Here is a 15,806-nt window from a genome sequence, read left to right as displayed (position 1 = left end):
ATTATATTATATTATATTATATTATATTATATTATATTATATTATATAGCCCAAATTGTAAAATTAAAATGAAATATTTCAATATTTCCTGTGAAAATAAGAACAGCCATACTGGCTCAGACCAAAGGTCCATCTAGCCCAGTATCCTGTCTTCCAACAGTGGCCAATGCCAGGTGCTTCAGAGGGAATGAACAGGGCAGGTAATCAAAGTGATCCATGCAATCACCCATTCCCAGCTTCTGGCAAATAGAGGCTAGGGAGACCATCCCTGCCCATCCTGGCTAATAGTCCATAAACTTATCTAGTTCCTCCATAAACTTGGCCTTCACAACATCCTCTGGCAAGGAGTTCCACAGGTTGACAATGTGTTGTGTGAAGAAATACTTCCTTTCATTTGTTTTAAACCTACTGCCTATTAATTTCATTTAGTGACCCCTAGTGCTTGTGTTATGAGAAGGAGTAAATAACCCTTTCTTATTTATTATTTACTTATTTACTTTCTCCACACTTGTCAAAACTTGCTATGACTGTACAAAATAGCCTCAGAGGCCCCAGGGAGAACTGAACTCATGTTAAAAAGCTATGAAATAGGTATATTACCATAAAATATTTCGATTGACTCAAATCAGCATTTTCCTTTGGGAAACTGTTCTGCTGGAAAATTTTCAATCTGCTTTACTTGTGCTGATTGATAGGCAGAAACAACAGCACTGATGAAATCTCTCTATCATTCCATGCACACACTATTACCAAATGCAGAGTGGACCCTTAAAGTTCTGATACAATCCATCCCTTGCAGCAATTTCTGTTGCAGCTAGGCCAATTCCAATGGCAGTGAAAATGATTCAAAGCACTTCTGGATAGGAAGCAAAGCTGCCCCTTTGCTAAGCCTCTCACTGCTGCCATCTGCTAGCCATTCATTCTACTTCACAATAATAATTAAAATCATAGAGGATTTCTAGTTTCTCCTTCTTTGCTGTGGGCCAACTCTAGAAGCTGCTACTTAGAAACAAGCTTGTTTCTCACACTGGCAATACTATTGTTGATTTTGGTGAGTGTTTGCCAGGAATTTTCAAAGGAGCCTAAAGAAGTCAGATTGGTGATCAGTTAGATTTGGGGGGCTCATTCCTTAAGGTACATACATGAATTTTAAGCCTAGAAGGGACCATTATGATAATCTAGTCTGACAACCTGCAAAACACAGGCCCTTTGAAAACACCTGCCTAAGGAAAAGCTGCATAAAGCCATCAGAATTTGCTCCACATTTTATTAAAACGATTAGTCGGGAACAGATTGTCCTGCATCACTGATTTGGCATCTTGTACTTCAGAATTTAAACTTATATTTAAGCTTTTGTACGTTAAGGCAGGGATTTTCAAAAAATGTCTTAGGCTGGCAGGTGCCCTTAGGATCCTTTGAAAATCCAAATCTGCCATCTAGATTCATAGATTATAAAGCCAAAGAAATGAACACTGTGAGCATCTCATCCACCCTCCTGTATTTCATTGGTAGGCAGGCCATTTGTCTGGTTTTAAGACAGATGTTCCTACTTTTCTAAGATTTGTCCACCATCTGGTAGTGAGACAAAAGCTGAATGTAGTTTTGCCTGGTATCGGACAGGGAATGCCATTTTGAAGAGCATGCCACCCCCATGGACACATTCTTCAAAATCATGTCCCATGTATGACACAGTCTCAAGCACACCATGAGGAAGTATCGGAATGTCCTCTATGTTGGGGATGTGTCAATGAATACCCTCGTCATGGGAATTCCCTGCATTTATTCCTGTTCAAACTAGAACTGCTCCAGTATTTATTTTTAAATTGTCGGTGATGGAGAATCCATCATGACACTTGGTAAATTGTGCCCGTGGTTAACTACCCTCTAGCCTTCATGGGATCAGGACTTGAGTGTAAGCAACACAGTGGTGTCTGCCTGTCTGCAGAGAACCTGTCACAGTGACTCTAGGGTAGGCAGCAACTGCTCCCACCCATTGCAATAAACAGCGATCATTAGCAAAGGTTTTGCTTTGGTTTGATTTTTCCTGCACTAAAAAAAAAAAAAAAAAAAAAAAAAAATTGGCTTTAGTTACAAAATAGAAGGCCCTGAAATTTGAAAGTTTTTTTGTGAAAATGAAAAGAAATTCCATTTTTGGTGTGATATTGTTCAAGTTTTTGGCTTCTTGATGGAAAATCACCATTTTTTTGAAGAAAGCATCTATTTTGGGTAGAAAACAACTTGCTTTGTGACTAACCCATTTCCTTATTTCATTGGTGGTCAAATCCAGCAAGGAAGAAGATGGGCTGTTTGGTGTGAGTGGCATTTTGTTCTCAATTGTGGATTGAGCCAGGAAGAGTAAACCCACTGTAGCCTGTTTTAGGGTGTACTGATCATATTAATTTGGATAATATGGGAATTTAATTTATTAATTTATTTTTATTTGATCTTAATAATAATATTAATAATTATTATCCTCAATATTAATTAGTATGGATAATAGTCTCGTCAATCTGTTTGATCAGAAGATAAAAGTTCTTGTCCTGAATCAGGCTCCACAGAATTTACAAAGGACCCTCGGGGGTATGACAGGAAGCTCACACTGAGACAGATATAGCATTAAAGACTTTTTATTAACATTAATAATAGTAAGTAAATGGTAAAATACCCAGAGTTACAAAGTTACAATTGCATTACTGCTATTCAAAAGATACATATGAGAATATAGTATTATATGCAACAAAGCTTTGGTTAACATACTCACACCCTTCCTTGATAACCTGGTGGTAAGAGACACAGGACTAGCCTTGCAGTTCAGGTTTCTCAATTCTTGAGTGTGGGATGCAGTGCTTAGAAAATGCTAAGCGCTATCAAAGCTGACTAGGGTTTACTTGACTAACTTAAACTTAAATCAAAACCTAATAAACAAACTAAGAAGAAAACTTAGGGAAACCAAACTTAGCCTAGTTCCCTTGAAACTTAAAGTTTAAGAAGAACAAGTACAGCCTACAAATAGTAACAGTCATCGTAGATAGATAGAGTGGAGGAAGTAAATGAGAATAGGGTAAAGTGAGAACGGAGATAGTGAGAAATGGAGAACACAGAGAGAGAAATGGAGAAAATGGAGATACTCTATTGTGGTGGGTTACCTCTTTTATAGGGCAAATGCCGGACAGCCTTCCTCTTATGCCCAAATTTCATTCCTCACCCACAGAAATGTTAGGGTACACTTACCCCATAGGCTAATATGTATGTGTGTATTGATGACAGGTATGTACGCACATCAGTCTCTTGTGGTGTACTTGTTAAGTCTGTGGGGAAAAAACCCTATGCCATCTTCCATTGTCTATTGGTCTAGATCAGGGGTCTCAAACTCAAATGACCATGAGGGCCACATGAGGACTAGTACATTGGCCCGAGGGCCGCATTACTGACACCTGCCCCCCCCGCCGCCCTCGGCGCCGCCCCCACTCCACCCCTTCCATGAGGCCCTGCCCCTGCCCCGCCTCTTCCCACCCCTTCCCTGCCCCCATTCCAACCCCTTCCCCGAAATCCCCACCCCAACTCTGCCCCCTCCCTGCCCTCAGGGGGTGCAGTAGGGGTGTGGGGTGTGGTGGGGGCTCAGGGCAGGGAGTTGGGGTGTGGGGTGCAGGAGGGGTGAGGGGTACAGCAAGGGATCAGGGTGCAGGGTGCGGCAGGGGGCTCAGGGCAGGGGGTTGGCGTGCAAGAGGAGTGTGGGGTGCAGCAGGGGGCTCAGGGCAGGGTGTTGGGATGCAAGAGGGGTGCAGGGTGTGGCAGGAGGCTCAGGGCAGGGGGTTGGGGTGCAAGAGGAGTGTGGGGTGCGGCAGGGGGCTCAGGGCAGGGGGTTGGGATGCAAGAGGGATGCAGGGTGCAGCAGGGGGCTCAGGGCACGGGGTTGGGGTGCAAGAGGAGTGTGGGGTGTGGCAGGGGGATCAGGGCAGTGGGTTGGGGTGCAGGGTGTGGCAGGGGGCTCAGGGCAGGGGGTCAGGGTGCAGGAGGGGTGCAGAGTATGGCAGGGGTCGGGGTGCAGGGTGCAGCAGGGGGCTCAGGGCAGGGGGTTCAGCTGCAGGAGGGGTTCGGGGGGCAGGATCTGGCCCATCGCGTACCGGGGGCAGGGCAGACTCCCTGCCTGCCTGTCTGCCGTGCCCCCGCAAGAGGCTGGAACATGGGGAAGGGGGAGCGGAGGGGCTGTGTGTTTCTGTTTGAGACCCCTGGTCCAGATAAAAGGTCATAGACATAGGCGTGGATACTCATCTATCTAGGTAACAAGCTATAGGTCAACTTTGCTTTTTGAGTAAAAGGTCTTAATATAGATATGCTAACTTTGCCTTAGCTTAACATACAGGATATGGCCTGTAGGTCTCTTGCAGTACAGCCAAACTTACTTTAATATAAATCTATAAACCTATTACAATAAACCAAATACTTAAACTATAAGAAAAGATATATATATATATATAAGCAAGCAGGTTAGTCCTATAGGCTACACACCATTTTGTTTCCAGTCTCACTCTTGGGACATTCAAATTAAAAGGCTTTACAAGGGATATGTAGCTAGCCAGCCCTAGCAAAACTTCTCTTCCATAAGCTTCATCTTCTGGTGTGGAAAGGTGGGTAGAAAAGACACCTCAGAGTTAGATTCTTTCCTCAGATCTCAGGGTAACTTTCAGATATTCTCAAAAAACACGTCCTTTTTTGGCCTTCTTTATTAGTTTATTGCAGTATAAATGCCAAGTCATGTAAATCTGCCATAGCTCCACTCAGTCAATGGGGCCAGATCCTCAGCTGGTGGAAATCGGTGGCAGCTCCACTGTTGTCACTGGATCTATGCTGATTAATTCCATCAGAGGATCCAGCTTCTAGATCTAATAAAGCTATATTCTGTTCCTGAAGTGAATGCCTTCTTCCCCAGAATCATTCTTAGTTGACACCAGGGACATGAGCCTGTATTCCCATTGATGGGGCTGAGGCAATATTGAATTTAAATGAAAGTCAGGTGCCCAGCTCCTTTAGGTCCTTGGAGAATCCCAGCCTAAGTGACTGAAAACTCCACAATTGTTTAGAGCTCAATACTGCCAGGTCCTGGAAACTGCCCTTAAAGGTCAGTTCCCACAGAGACCTCTGCAGTCACTGGGATGTGAGGACACAGGGTCTGTGATTTCCTATAGAAGTGTCTAGCTCTCATTGAATTTCCAAGGGACTTGGGTGCCTAACTCCCTTAGGCTTCTTTGAGAATCCCAGCTACTCTAATGTACAGGATCAGGTGTTGGCAATGGGAGTCAATGCATCATGGGAGTCCCATGGCTGCAGTGCATTATGGGAGATGAAGTCCGGCTAGGGAGGCTAGCTTACAGAGGAGACTCCTATGAGGCACTGCTGCAGGATTTCAAAATCAAAATATCTCAATTTAAGGGTACAAGATTTCACTCTTTGGCCAGAATATTTCACTGTGTTGGCTGAAAATTTAAAAAAAAAAAGTTCTATGGTTTCGGGCGGTTCAGATTATTTTAAACTCAATTTTATATAGAAAGAAGTTATTTAGTTGACTATCTTATTTTTGATTAACAGAAGTTTTGGCAGAAATTTTTGACCACATACAACATAATGACTGAGTCACAAAAAGCCAATTTCTCCTAAAAGCAAAAAGGCACTCAGTGGAATAAAACAATAGAAAACATGATTAAAGGGGAATAAGTTAAATCCATTTCTTCTCAATACATCCTTAATTGTGAATGTTACATAGGCCCGTGGCTTATCAATATGATAAGAAATATGTTTAGAGGTGGGAATGAGTAGGAATAGCACCTGAAGTGCAACAAACGTATTTAGGAGATATCAACCCACATGCTTCAGGGAATAGGGAAATAGGGGTCAGGAATATTTTCCCCCCTTCCTATAGAAGAGATGGAACTGACACAAAATTACTATTAACCCCAACTGAGATCAGGGCCCCATTGTGCTAGGCAACATACAGACATATAATGGGAGACAGAGCCTGCCCAAAGGAGCTTACGTCTAAGGTAATTATGTGCATCAAACATCTTTGAAAATCTCAGCATAAATAGAGAAGTCAGCCAAACAGCTGGCAAAAGAGGTATCTTTATTACTGTTTCACAGATGGGGAGTGAAGGGTCCAACTCACCCATGGTCCAACAGGAATTTCATGGCAGGGTTGGTAGTTGATCCCAGATCTCAGGAATCCAGTTTTACTTCTCTATCTGCTAGACCAACTTTCTAATCCTAAAAAGCTGGACTTAGACCCCTTTGGGAATCCCAGACTACATGCTTGGTCCTGCCTCAGACTTGATGACTTCTTGAGATCCCCTTCAGCCCTACATTGCTATGATTCCATGCCTATCCTATTGGTCAGGGAGCAGTTCCTGTCCAGGGTTTTCCTCAAGACTTCTTTCACTTCCTTGTTCCTCAGGCAGTAGATAAGAGGGTTCAGCGCCGGGGTGACCACGGCATAAAAGATAGACACCACCTTGTTGAGGTTGAAAGGGTGGATCCTCCTGGGCCGAGCATACATGAAGACGGTGGCTGAGAAGAAGATGACAACCACGGTGAGGTGGGAGGCACAAGTGGAGAAGGCTTTCCTCTTGCCCTGGGTGGTGGGGATGTGCAGGATGGTGGCGATGATGCACAGGTAGGAGAGGGTGGTGACAGCAAGCGGGAGCAGCAGGATGACCAAGGCCAGGGCAAAGTCCACCATCTCTGCCACTGACATGTCGGTGCAGGCCAGGTTGAGCACTGGGGAGATGTCGCAGAAGAAGTGGTTGATGACCCCAGGACCACAAAATGTTAGACGAGAGATGAAGTACACCTTGACCAGGGAGATGGAGAAGCCGCCTGCCCAGGAGAGAGCTGCCAGCTGTAGGCAGAGCCGGTGGGTCATGATGGTTGGGTAGCGCAGTGGGTGGCAGATTGCCATGTAGCGGTCGTAGGCCATGACGGCCAGGAGGACACACTCGGTGCACATGAGGGAGATGAAGAAGTAAAGCTGGGCCATGCAGCTGGGGAAGGAGATGCTCTTGTTCTGAGACCAGAAGCCCACCAGCAGCTTGGGCAGGGTGACTGAGACGTACCAGATCTCCAGGAAGGACAGGTTCCCCAGGAAATAGTACATGGGCTTGTGGAGCTGGTGGTTTTGCTTCACCACCAGGATGATGACCACGTTCTCTGTGACCGTCAGCACATAGGTGAGCAAAAAAAGCAGGAAGAGCAAGGCCTGGAGCTCCAGTTGGGCGGGGAATCCCAGGAGGATGAATTCTCTGAGGCCGGTTTGGTTCTCCATCCTGGCTTGGGTTTCAAATTCGTTATCTGCAGATGTGAAAGGAATGCAAAAAGCAGCTCAGTGAACTTGTGCTTTGTGCAATGGATCGAGCCCGTGAATCCATCCATCTAAGTAATTATAGGGGCCACATCAGTTGAGTAGCTGACCACCTCACAATCATACATGGATTAAGGGGCTACTTCATCATCATGTGCAAGTACTTATGTGGGTAATGATGATGCACATAATTGCCATTATGACCCTCATGTGCTAGTGCTAGGCAGACCTGGGTGGTATTTTTTGTCTGAAATGTTTTTCAGCAAAAATGTGGATTCTTCAATCCCAAAATATTTTGCAAATTTGTGTCAGTTTTGCCAAGTTATTTTGGGCGAAAAGACCTAATTAATATATATATGTTTTATTCTGACATTTTGTAAACAAATTGTTTTGATATTTTGGTTCAAAATGACTTGTGTTTCAAAATTCCCCTTGATTTTATTAACAAACAAAACCATTCTAAAATGGTCAAAGCTAAAATGAAACTTTTTTTTTTACCCAAAACTTTTTTTTATTTTTTGATTTGTTGAAAATTTTGAAAAAAAAAGTTTTTGGTTGAACCCCAAATGATTTTTTTCCAATTTTTTGGAACTGCCAGTGCACTGAAAAATCCATTATTCTCACAGCTGTTCTGCTGAGTGTTTCCTCAGAGAGCTTAAAAGACCTTTATAGACCTTCTTGAACATTCCTTTTGAACAAAACAGAAGGAAACCACCAAAAAAATGTTCACTTTTGTTGAAATATTTGGGTTTTTTTGGAAGATTTTGTAAATGAAAAATGTTGAAAGTTGTCAAGTGTTTTGTTTAGACAGAAACAACTCTCCATATTTTCTCATCTTTTCCCCCCATAAATTCATATTATTTAAGCCATAAAGGATAATCTAGTCTGACCCTTAGTATAACATGGGACATTACATTTCACTAGTTGCCCCTGGGTGCCCATAACTTAAGAACAGCCATAGTGGGTCAGACCAATGGCTCGTCTAGCCCCATATCCTGTCTCTGACATTGGTCAGTGTCAGTTGCGTCTGATAGTTGGAGGTTTAGGGACTGCTGTACCATTTGGTCATGTCCTTGACCATCTTGGATAATAGCCATTGATGGACCTATTCGCCATGAACTTACCTAATTTTTTTTTCAACCCAGTTATACTTTTTCCCTCACACCATCCCCAGGCAATGAGTTCCACAAGTTGACTGTGCATTGTGTGAAGAAGTACTTCCTTACGTTTGTTTTAAACCTGCTGTCTATTCATTTCATTGGATGACTCCTGGTTCTTGTGTTATGTGAAGGGCTAAACAACACTTCCTTATTTACTTTCTCCACACAGGTCATGATTTTATATACTTCTATCATATCCCTCATTAGTCACCTCTTTTCTAAGTTGGACAGTCCCAGTCTTTTTAATCTCTCCTCATTTGGAAGCTGTTCCATCCCTCTAGCAATTTCGGTTGCCATTCTCACTACCTTTTCCAATTCTAATATATCTTTTTTTGAGATGGGGCAACCGGAACTGCAGGCAGTACTCATGGTGGGTGTACCATGGATTTATATAGCAGTATTATGATATTTTCTGTTCTATTATCTATCCTTTTCCTAATGGTTCTTAATATTCGTTAGCTATTTTGACGACTGCTCCACATTCAGCAGATGTTTCAGAGAACTAACCACAATAACTCCAAGATCTCTTTCTTGTGAGGTAACAGCTAATTTAGATCCCATCATTTTGTATATAAAGAGGGGATTATATTTTCCAGTGTGCATTTCTTTTCACTTATCAGCACTGAATTTCATCTGCCATTTTGTTGCCCAGTCACCCAGATTTGTCAGATCCCTCTGTAACTCTTCAGAATCAGCTTTGGACTTATCTTGAGTAATTTTGTATTGTCTGCAAACTTTGCCACCTCACTGTTCTCCCCCTTTTCCAGATCATTTATGAAGATGCTGAACAACACTGGTCCCAGTATAGATCCTTGAGGAGCCCTGCAACTTATCTCTCCATTGTTAAAACTGACCATTTATTCCTACCCTTTGTTTCCTACCTTTTAGCCAGTTACTGATCCATGAGGACCTTCCCTCTTATCCCATGACAGCTTATGGTGCTTAAGAGCCTTTTCTGTGGGACCTTGTCAAAGGCTTTCTGAAAGTCCAGATACACTATATCCACTGGATCACCCTTGTCCACATGCTTGTTGACCCCCTCAAAGAATTCTAATAGATTAGTGAGGGATGATTTCCCTTTACAAAAGCCATATTGACTCCTTCCCACAATACCTTGTTTATATATGTATTGGCTAATTTTGTTCTTTAGTACAGTAACTCCTCACTTAAAGACAGGTTTCAGAGTAGCAGCCGTGTTAGTCTGTATCCGCAAAAAGAACAGGAGTACTTGTGGCACCTTAGAGACTAACAAATTTATTAGAGCATAAGCTTTCGTGGGCTACAACCCATATGCATCCGAAGAAGTGGGTTGTAGCCCACGAAAGCTTATGCTCTAATAAAATTGTTAGTCTCTAAGGTGCCACAAGTACTCCTGTTCTTTTTTCTCACTTAAAGTCATTCCGGTTAACGTTGTTTCATTGTTACGTTGCTGATTGATTAGGGAACATGCTCGTTTAAAATTGTGCAATCTTCCCTTATAATGTCGTTTGGCATTTTCTGTTTTCTTCCTATTTTTTTCATGAAATATACTTATGTTTTCCTTTCTTTCTTTCTTTTTTTTCCCCCAAAAGGCTGTGTTCTTTTATAGAGAAGCCCCAGGTGTAATGTTATCAAGTGATTGGAAACATGTTAGATTACCTTAACTGTAAATGGGGAGCAAGGATTTTTTAACAATGAGGGTAAGTAACCACTGGTTATGGGTGCCACTAGAAAAACATAGACAGGTATTTAGTGCTAATATAAATACTAATCTTTTACAAAACCCTAAAAAGCGTGGCTGGTGGATGATGTTACAAACCTTGACTTGGGAGCAATCTTTATTCACAGTACTCATCATACTGAAGTCAACATTTTTTTTCACATAGATAGATAGATAGATAGATAGATATGAAGACTTGGTAAACTTTGAACTCACCTTTCACTGTTACAAACAGTTCTGCAGTATCAGGGTGGATGGTGAGAAGGTGCAGATAGGTGGGACAGCTTGCAAAAGTTTTCAGCTCTCAAGAAGTCAGTCTAGCAGCTTAAACCAGATCTATCTATCTATCTATCTATCTATCTATCAAGACATTTCTGTCTACTTACTAATTAGAATTTCCAAATTGCTAGCAACCATGGTACCTAGGTACTGCACAGGAGTTATAAAAACAATCAAGCTGGCTACAAGGTCAGTCAATAGTCCATCCAAGTGTGGAAATTAGTCATGTGTCTCAACCTTAGCACACACCCTGAGCAGATTTTCTGCTCTTCTTGTGGTGTGGTGAGTCCTCCAGTGAGACCTGAGGTTGGCAAGGGAGGACTTTTTCAAAATGACTGCAGTTGCTGAAAAGAAGAAAAACCCCTGGTGTTAGTCACCATTGTGTTGTCTTTAAAGCACTGTGGGTGTTTTCCCCAGGTGTTAATTAATGGGTCTAAACTGTTTAGGTGGGATAGGAATTTCAAAAGGAGCTTTACACAGGACAATTGTCGTTAAGGGAACGTAATAAAAATAAATAAGAGCAGGACACTGATATCTGAACCAGAAGTGGTAAGCTAGCTTCAGGAATGACTTGGTAGAATTCTCGAGCCTGTGTTATGCTGGAGATCAAGACTAGTTGATGTAATAATAGAACTGGTTGGAAATTTTCCATTTAAACTTTTTTTTTTTTTTAGTGGTAAACTGGGTTTTCAACAACATGAAACATTTTTCAGAAGTGTCTGTTTTCTTCAAAAAAAGAGGTTTTTTGTCAGAAAATTGAAAATAGATTTTCTTTTTCATTTCGGGGTCTTTGATATTTTGATTAAAGCCAAAAATTACAAACATGAAAAAAAAATCCTTTTCATTGAAATATTTCATGGAAAAATATATAGCCCCCATTTCCTAACAAGCATTACATAATGGTCCCTCCTGGCCTAGAATCTGAGAATCACTATGTTGGGGAAAAGGAAATTGCAATAAGATAGTTCAGTCATTGTGCTGAATGCTCCGTGATGCTGTCTGTGATGATGCTGCCTAGGGTGAGCTGCAGAACTTCATTGATGTCCTTTTTGGTGACTCAGTGACCAGAGCTTCCCTATCTGTGCTGGAGTGATAGATGAGACCCATAACCTCAATGTGTGCCACCCATACACTCACCTAGTTTCTGGTCTGGCAGGCTGGTGATTTACTGATACTAATCTTGGCTGCTGGGATGCTCAGATTTTGAGAAGTACAGAACTTTTCAACAGGCTATTTTGACAGGTCTATTCCTATCTCTGTCACTAGCCAGCCTTGTATCCTTGGGCAAGTCACTTCTCCTCTCCATGTCTCTGTGTCATCTTCCACCTCTTGTTTTTTCAGATAGGGGCAGGGACTGTCTTCTACCATGTGCCTTGCTAACCAGTGAGCATATTGGAACCCCAAACTCAGGGGAGGCTTGCAGGTACTACTGTTAACACAAATAGTAGTAGATGCTGGGACAAATGTGGGAATTTTGGTAAAATTTTTATAATTCCTATGCACAGTTCTGTTTCTCTCTGTGCTCTGTACCACTATGCACTTGGGTCTGGTCTACACTACAGACCTATGTCGGTACAACTGTGTCTCCCAGGGGTGTGAAAAACACAGTTACAATGACCTACCACCTGGTGTAGACAGCGCTATGTGGATAAGAGAGAGTCTCCCGCCAACATAGCTACCGCCTCTCAGGGACGTGGATTAACTACGCTTCTTCCCATCGTCATAGAGCATCTTCATTAAAGTGCTACAGTGGCGCAGCTGCATCAGTGAATCATTTGAAGTGTAGACGTGCCCTCTGTCTCAAGGGAATGGATGAGATTTTGGACTCACAGAGATGTCTGGTTGGAGACCCAGAGTCACTGACAAATTGAATAAACCTACATATATAAATGAAGGTTCTGAAAGAGGCAATGGAAACACCTAGCACAGCAAAGGCCCTGAGCTGGGGAACAAAGGAGAAAGGTGTCTGATGATGGCTGTGATAAGAATTGGGCTCACGGAGACTTGGGAGCTGTCACCTAGGACTGACAGACAAAGAAACGGGGCAGAGCCAAGATGGATTCTCCAGCAGCTTGGCTTGGGGGGAGCCCTGGTGTTGGCCTGTCTGAACTCTGAACCACCAAGGGACTGTTTAAAAGCAGATCTATGACAGAATCACTGGGACAGGCCCAACTGAATGGTTATTTGGCCTATTAATGCCCTAGGATTCCCACCAAATAAACCACGGTAGAAGCAGCAAGATGGCCATTAGATGCTGTGGTTGATCTCCCGTTCAACTGTTATCAGACCTCTTCTTCTGCAGGTGCACCGGCTACTGACTTCAGTGAGAGCAAATGGTTTTCAGAACCACTGAGGGCGAGAACAGTAGTTCACACTTGTACTATGCCTTCTGTGTCTGAAATACCCACGTATGTAGCTGTGAAAATAACCAACTTTTCTACTTATTGGCTAAATTGAAAATATGAAAGTAAGTGTTTTAGATGATGATGATGATGATGATGATGATTCAGTGAACCAAACAAGTTGAAAACAAAAAGTTTAGTCAGATTTCCCAAACACAATATTTTGCTTTTCTCATTTTGAAGTTCTTAATCACTCTTAAAAAAAATAAAATTGCAGTAAAATTCTAAATGAAAACACATTTTTTGAATGAAACAATTGAAATATTTCTTTTAAAAAAGGTTGAAAGGAACAGTTTTGATTTAAAAACAAATCTGGTTTATTTTCTGTCCAACTGATAAAAATTTGGCAAACTCAACTCCAATTTGCCAAATGTTTTCTTCAACCTAAATCTGATTTTTTTCATCCCCAAATGTTTTGTCATTAACTGCAACACGCAGTGCTTCAGAAAATCCTAAATTACCTCCTTTGGCAAATAGCATGGAGATTAGTCACTGGGGTCAGCCAGTAAAGTGTGATATAACCACACACACACACACACACACACACACACACACACATAAAGCCAGAGGACTATTCTTGAGTTCCAGTGTTTGGATCAGCAATGATAGACCAGTGGTGAAATTCTGACACAGATCTCCAACGCTCCCTAAGGTACATGAACAGATAACAATGTGAAAAAATGTAACATAGATACACAGAGGGTTGATCAATTTATATTTAAATCACTCTTATAATGGCATACTCCAGTGTTGGGAGTAATATACAAATTTAGAGAGAGAGATGGGTACAAATGGGAACTGCTAGTTTAGCTACCTAGCTAGATTAGATAGATAGATAGATAGATAGATTATGACTGTAACAGTACTGGTCTTTCCATAACCCAAAGGATTATTTAGCTCAGTGTTCAAAGAGAAGGTTCATTTTAGAAACACTGAGCTGATGGTTCTTCCCAAAGCTTCTTTCACATCCTTGTGCCTCATGCTGTAGATGAGGGGATTCAACATAGAGATGACCAGGGTATAAAACACAGACACCACTTTGCTTTGAGCTGGAGCAGATAGTGAACTGGGCTGGGCATACATGAAGGTAAGAGTCCCATAAAATAAACTCACGGACATCATGTGGGAGGTGCAGGTGGAGAAGGCTCTGCGTCTGCCCTCAGCAGAGCGAATCCTGAGGATGGCAGAGATGATGTAGGCATAGGAGACGAGAATGACTATGGAGGTGCTCACGATGATGAAGCTGGATGAAGTGAACAGCACCAGTTCATTGATGTCTGTGTTGGTGCATGAAAAGCTTAGCAAGGGTTCAATGTCACAGAAGAAGTGATCTATCTCATTGGACCCACAGAAACACAGTGTAAAGGTGAAGACTGTTTACACCATGGAGTTTACACCACCGCAAACATAGGAACCCACCAGCAGTTGAACGCACACCTGCCTGGACATGGCGATGCGATACAGGAGCGGGTTGCATATGGCGATACATCGATCATACGCCATGGCTGCCAGGATGAATGCCTCGGTAGCGGCAAAGAGACCGAAGAAGAAGAATTGGGTGGCACATCCGAGGAAGGAAATGCTTTTGTTGCTTACTAGGAAGCTCGCCATGGCTTTGGGGGCAATGGTGGAGGAGTAGCAGAGGTCTAAGAGCGACAGATTCATGAGAAAGAAGTACATGGGGGTGTGCAGGCGAGAGTTGGTGCTAATGAGGAAGACCATGATGTTGTTTACCAGCACGGTTGTCATGTAAATCACCAGAAATACCACAAAGGGGCCCACCGTGAGCCCCAGACCACTTCCAAAGCCCAGCAGGATGAATTCCGTCAGTGCTGTGTGGTTTCTCTCTTTCATTGTCTCCATCTCCTTGGGAAAAGGAATGAGATAAGCATTAAAAAAAATGCTAAGGATAATGCATCAGGCTACAGGCCCCACTTGTTGCTCACATTCATTGAAAATGAAGGCACATCTCCCGTTGGCTTTGATAAAAGTTGACTGAATCCTTAGAAACATCATTAAATTTCTTCTTAATAAATCTCCAGAAGTTATGTTAGAAATTTTGACTTTACTACAATAGAGCACATATTTATTAATTTTCCCATATAACAATTATTTACAAGAGGGGAATTTTCCCATAGAGGGCAAGATTCTGCTACTCTTATCTTGATCTTACTCACTGAGATCCAGGGGACTCCCCTTGGAGTGAAGGAGTACTCGACATGAACTAGTGTGTGAAATGTGGCCCTCAGTGCACACAGCCCTTTATTTTAAGGCTAGAAGGCAGCAAGATGAGGATTTAGTGTGCATCAAGCCCAAGAGTTTGTGACTAAACTAGAGCATAACTCCGTCTCTCTCAAAGTTAGGAAATGCCGGGATTAAAGTTGCCAATGCAACTTTTATTCACTTACCTGTACGTACATTATAATTGGACTTGGACAGATTAGATTATCTGAGGTACTTGACAGCAAATACACGCATTGATGAAAAATCATTTCCATCAATAATCATTGAAATTTACAGACAGGCAAAGTCAGAAAAATGCTGCTTGAGAACCTACTAGAATTTAATTTAAGGATGTTTATTTTATACATGTTGACATGTGATGCAATTTCTGTTGTAGTGGTTATAAAGCTTTACATTTTTATATCTCAATGTGTACTGTCATTAAATAATTAGCATCTAACCCCCTTTCTTTGAGCCCCCCTTAATTACCTGATCACACATTATTATTTCCACAGTACCCCATCTCATCCAGTGCACAGGATGGATGGGATTCACCTACTGAAGAAAAAGAACAGGAGTACTTGTGGCACCTTAGAGACTAACAAATTTATTTGAGCATAAGCTTTCGTGGGCTACAGCCCACTTCTTCGGATGCATAGAATGGAACATACAGCAGGGAGATAGATAGATAGATA

At 42.2% G+C, this 15,806-nt stretch overlaps 1 protein-coding gene and 1 pseudogene across 1 annotated transcript; both read right to left on the bottom strand.

The window, feature by feature from the left end:
• Positions 1-3,436: 3,436 nt before the first annotated feature.
• Positions 3,437-7,312, bottom strand: LOC112104305 (olfactory receptor 6B1-like; the record flags this gene model as incomplete). The annotated part of the gene is made up of 2 exons (XM_026656851.1): positions 6,405-7,312; positions 3,437-3,446 (listed from the first exon to the last, which is right to left on the bottom strand). Coding segments are annotated over exons 1-2 (918 nt in total), but the record flags the coding sequence as incomplete, so codon positions are not given.
• Positions 7,313-13,806: 6,494 nt separating this feature from the next.
• On the bottom strand, positions 13,807-14,751 carry LOC112104304 (annotated as a pseudogene).
• Between the last annotated feature and the right edge of the window lie 1,055 nt (positions 14,752-15,806).

The sequence above is a fragment of the Terrapene carolina genome, unplaced genomic scaffold, assembly GCF_002925995.2.
Source record: "Terrapene carolina triunguis isolate 2854851 unplaced genomic scaffold, T_m_triunguis-2.0 Scaffold233, whole genome shotgun sequence".
NCBI lineage: Eukaryota > Metazoa > Chordata > Testudines > Emydidae > Terrapene > Terrapene triunguis.
This window is presented reverse-complemented; position numbering and strand designations above follow the sequence as displayed.